This window comes from Cyprinodon variegatus, unplaced genomic scaffold (genome assembly GCF_000732505.1).
Source record: "Cyprinodon variegatus isolate N-32 unplaced genomic scaffold, C_variegatus-1.0 Scaffold670, whole genome shotgun sequence".
Taxonomy (NCBI): Eukaryota; Metazoa; Chordata; class Actinopteri; order Cyprinodontiformes; family Cyprinodontidae; genus Cyprinodon; species Cyprinodon variegatus.
Genome location: NW_015151123.1, coordinates 137,231 through 138,654, shown reverse-complemented (window position 1 = coordinate 138,654; position 1,424 = coordinate 137,231). Strand labels below are relative to the sequence as shown.

Here is a 1,424-nt window from a genome sequence, read left to right as displayed (position 1 = left end):
AACGCGGCTAACAGGCTGCCACTCTGAGTCCCAAAGCAAAAGACCCTTAACCCCACTCTGCTCCATGGGAGCCGCACAATGGCAACCCACTGCTCCCCACAGGGATGGCTTAAATGCAGCGAGTGAATTTCGTTGCCCTGTACTTGTGACAGTGTAATGACAATGAAAGCTGGAAAAACAAAAAAACAAACAAAATAATAATAATATATATGTATTAATCTGTTGCTAATTTCGTGTACAAGTCAAAAAACATAGCCTTGACTTTGAAATAGAAAGTTATTCTGCTTATGCATATTAATGTACAAACTTGACATTTCAAAATCACAAAACACATCAAAACAAATGTGCTCTAAGATGTTTATATGGTGCTGTTTTCCAGGCTCAGACTGGCGAGGGCGATGAATGCTTTAGAGTACAGCAGCTTCTACCACAGCGCCACCTACAGGCTGAAACATCCCACCGCCTGTCAGGAAACACCCTTCAAAAACGGGGTCATCCCTGAAGATACGACTCCGATCCAAACCATAGCGGCAGCAGTCTCTTCCACCGTCATCGGCCTGCCTGCTCCTCCTCCACCTGCACTTCCTCTCCCACCGACTCCTGTTCTACCACCTCCACCTGAGCACCGCCCTTCGACTCCCCGCGTCCTGTCGCTCCCTCTCCCCCTGCCTCTGATCCAAACCACCCCACCCAGCCCTCACCTGTCATGGGGGGCCTGCTCGGATGCAGAGGTTTACTCTCGGATCGGTGCTTTCAGGCCTTCCAGGCTCTCCAGCCTCTCCAGCCAGTCCACAGTCATCCTGTTTGAACACTCTGCACTGTGAATGAACTCTAAATGATGACTAGATAAACTGACTAAGACAGAAATGTAATCGTCATCTGTAGTGCTATCGTCTACAGATATTTACTCTGTATCTCAAATTTGTGCATAAACCTTAATAAAAAGTCAGTCCAGAGTCCCATCAGATGGCGTCAAACAGGATGAGAATCACAACCCTCCGATGTGACTGAATAAAACCGAAAAAAGAAGAAAACCCATCCATCTTAATAGAACAGACATTATTTCCAGTTAAATACCTAAAGAGAGCTGGTGCTATTTGGGGCATTTCATTTTTCACACAGGGTCAGGTTGGTTTGAGTTCATTTTTCTCCTCTATTCTGGTCCTGGAGGTCTGGTTTCCTGCAGATTTTAGATGTGTCTCTGCTTCCACCTGAATCAAATGGCTGAATTACCTCCTCAGCATGCAGACAAGTTCACCACAGTCCTAATGACCCCATTGTTTGACCAGTTGTGCTGAAGCATATATTTGCACATATGTGAGCGAAAACACATGTAAAATGTGCAAGACCTGAAGAACCAGGGTTGAATAATGCTGAAAATGAATAAAATCATGATTTAAAAACCACATTTTTGAGTAAAATTA

At 44.9% G+C, this 1,424-nt stretch overlaps 1 protein-coding gene across 1 annotated transcript in view; it reads left to right on the top strand.

Moving 5' to 3' along the window:
• The window catches only part of LOC107097078, a 5,895-nt gene extending 4,878 nt beyond the window's left edge, over positions 1 to 1,017 (top strand). Inside the window, exon 3 of the mRNA XM_015394073.1 lies at positions 380 to 1,017. Coding sequence (XP_015249559.1) covers positions 380 to 824 — 445 coding nt within the window. The 3' untranslated portion in view covers positions 825 to 1,017. The remainder of the gene's footprint in view (positions 1 to 379) is intronic.
• The last annotated feature ends 407 nt before the right edge of the window (positions 1,018 to 1,424 follow it).